At 36.5% G+C, this 318-nt stretch overlaps 1 protein-coding gene across 2 annotated transcripts in view; it reads right to left on the reverse strand.

Moving 5' to 3' along the window:
* The window catches only part of rtn2a (reticulon 2a), a 15,904-nt gene that overhangs the window by 13,311 nt on the left and 2,275 nt on the right, over nucleotides 1-318 (reverse strand). For both annotated transcript variants that reach the window (XM_032508427.1, XM_032508426.1), the window contains exon 3: nucleotides 263-318. This exon is cut by the window's right edge and continues 532 nt beyond it. In XM_032508427.1, the coding sequence (XP_032364318.1) occupies nucleotides 263-318 (56 nt within the window). The remainder of the gene's footprint in view (nucleotides 1-262) is intronic.

Below are 318 nucleotides of genomic sequence, written 5' to 3' on the forward strand. Positions count from 1 at the left end.
TCTATATCTGAAATATGGGTTTCTTTTTACCAAAATGATCACAAAAAAATGGATTGGATTCCATTCAACGCTCTTTGAAAATACAACTGATTACTTTCATTCCTGAATAAACTCATCTGTTTGTTCCTCTGATCTTAACTAATAGTCAAAATAATTCATAATTTCTGCTTTTTTCACTCAAATATGAGCATTCACTGCAACTTTTAGTCTTCCGCTACACAGAATAAAACAAACCTCTTCACACAATCCTACTATTTCTCACCCTGAAATATCTGCGACGGGCTCTGATGCTGGGAAGACAAGGACGCAGGGGGACGC

This window comes from Etheostoma spectabile, chromosome 3 (genome assembly GCF_008692095.1).
Source record: "Etheostoma spectabile isolate EspeVRDwgs_2016 chromosome 3, UIUC_Espe_1.0, whole genome shotgun sequence".
NCBI lineage: Eukaryota > Metazoa > Chordata > Actinopteri > Perciformes > Percidae > Etheostoma > Etheostoma spectabile.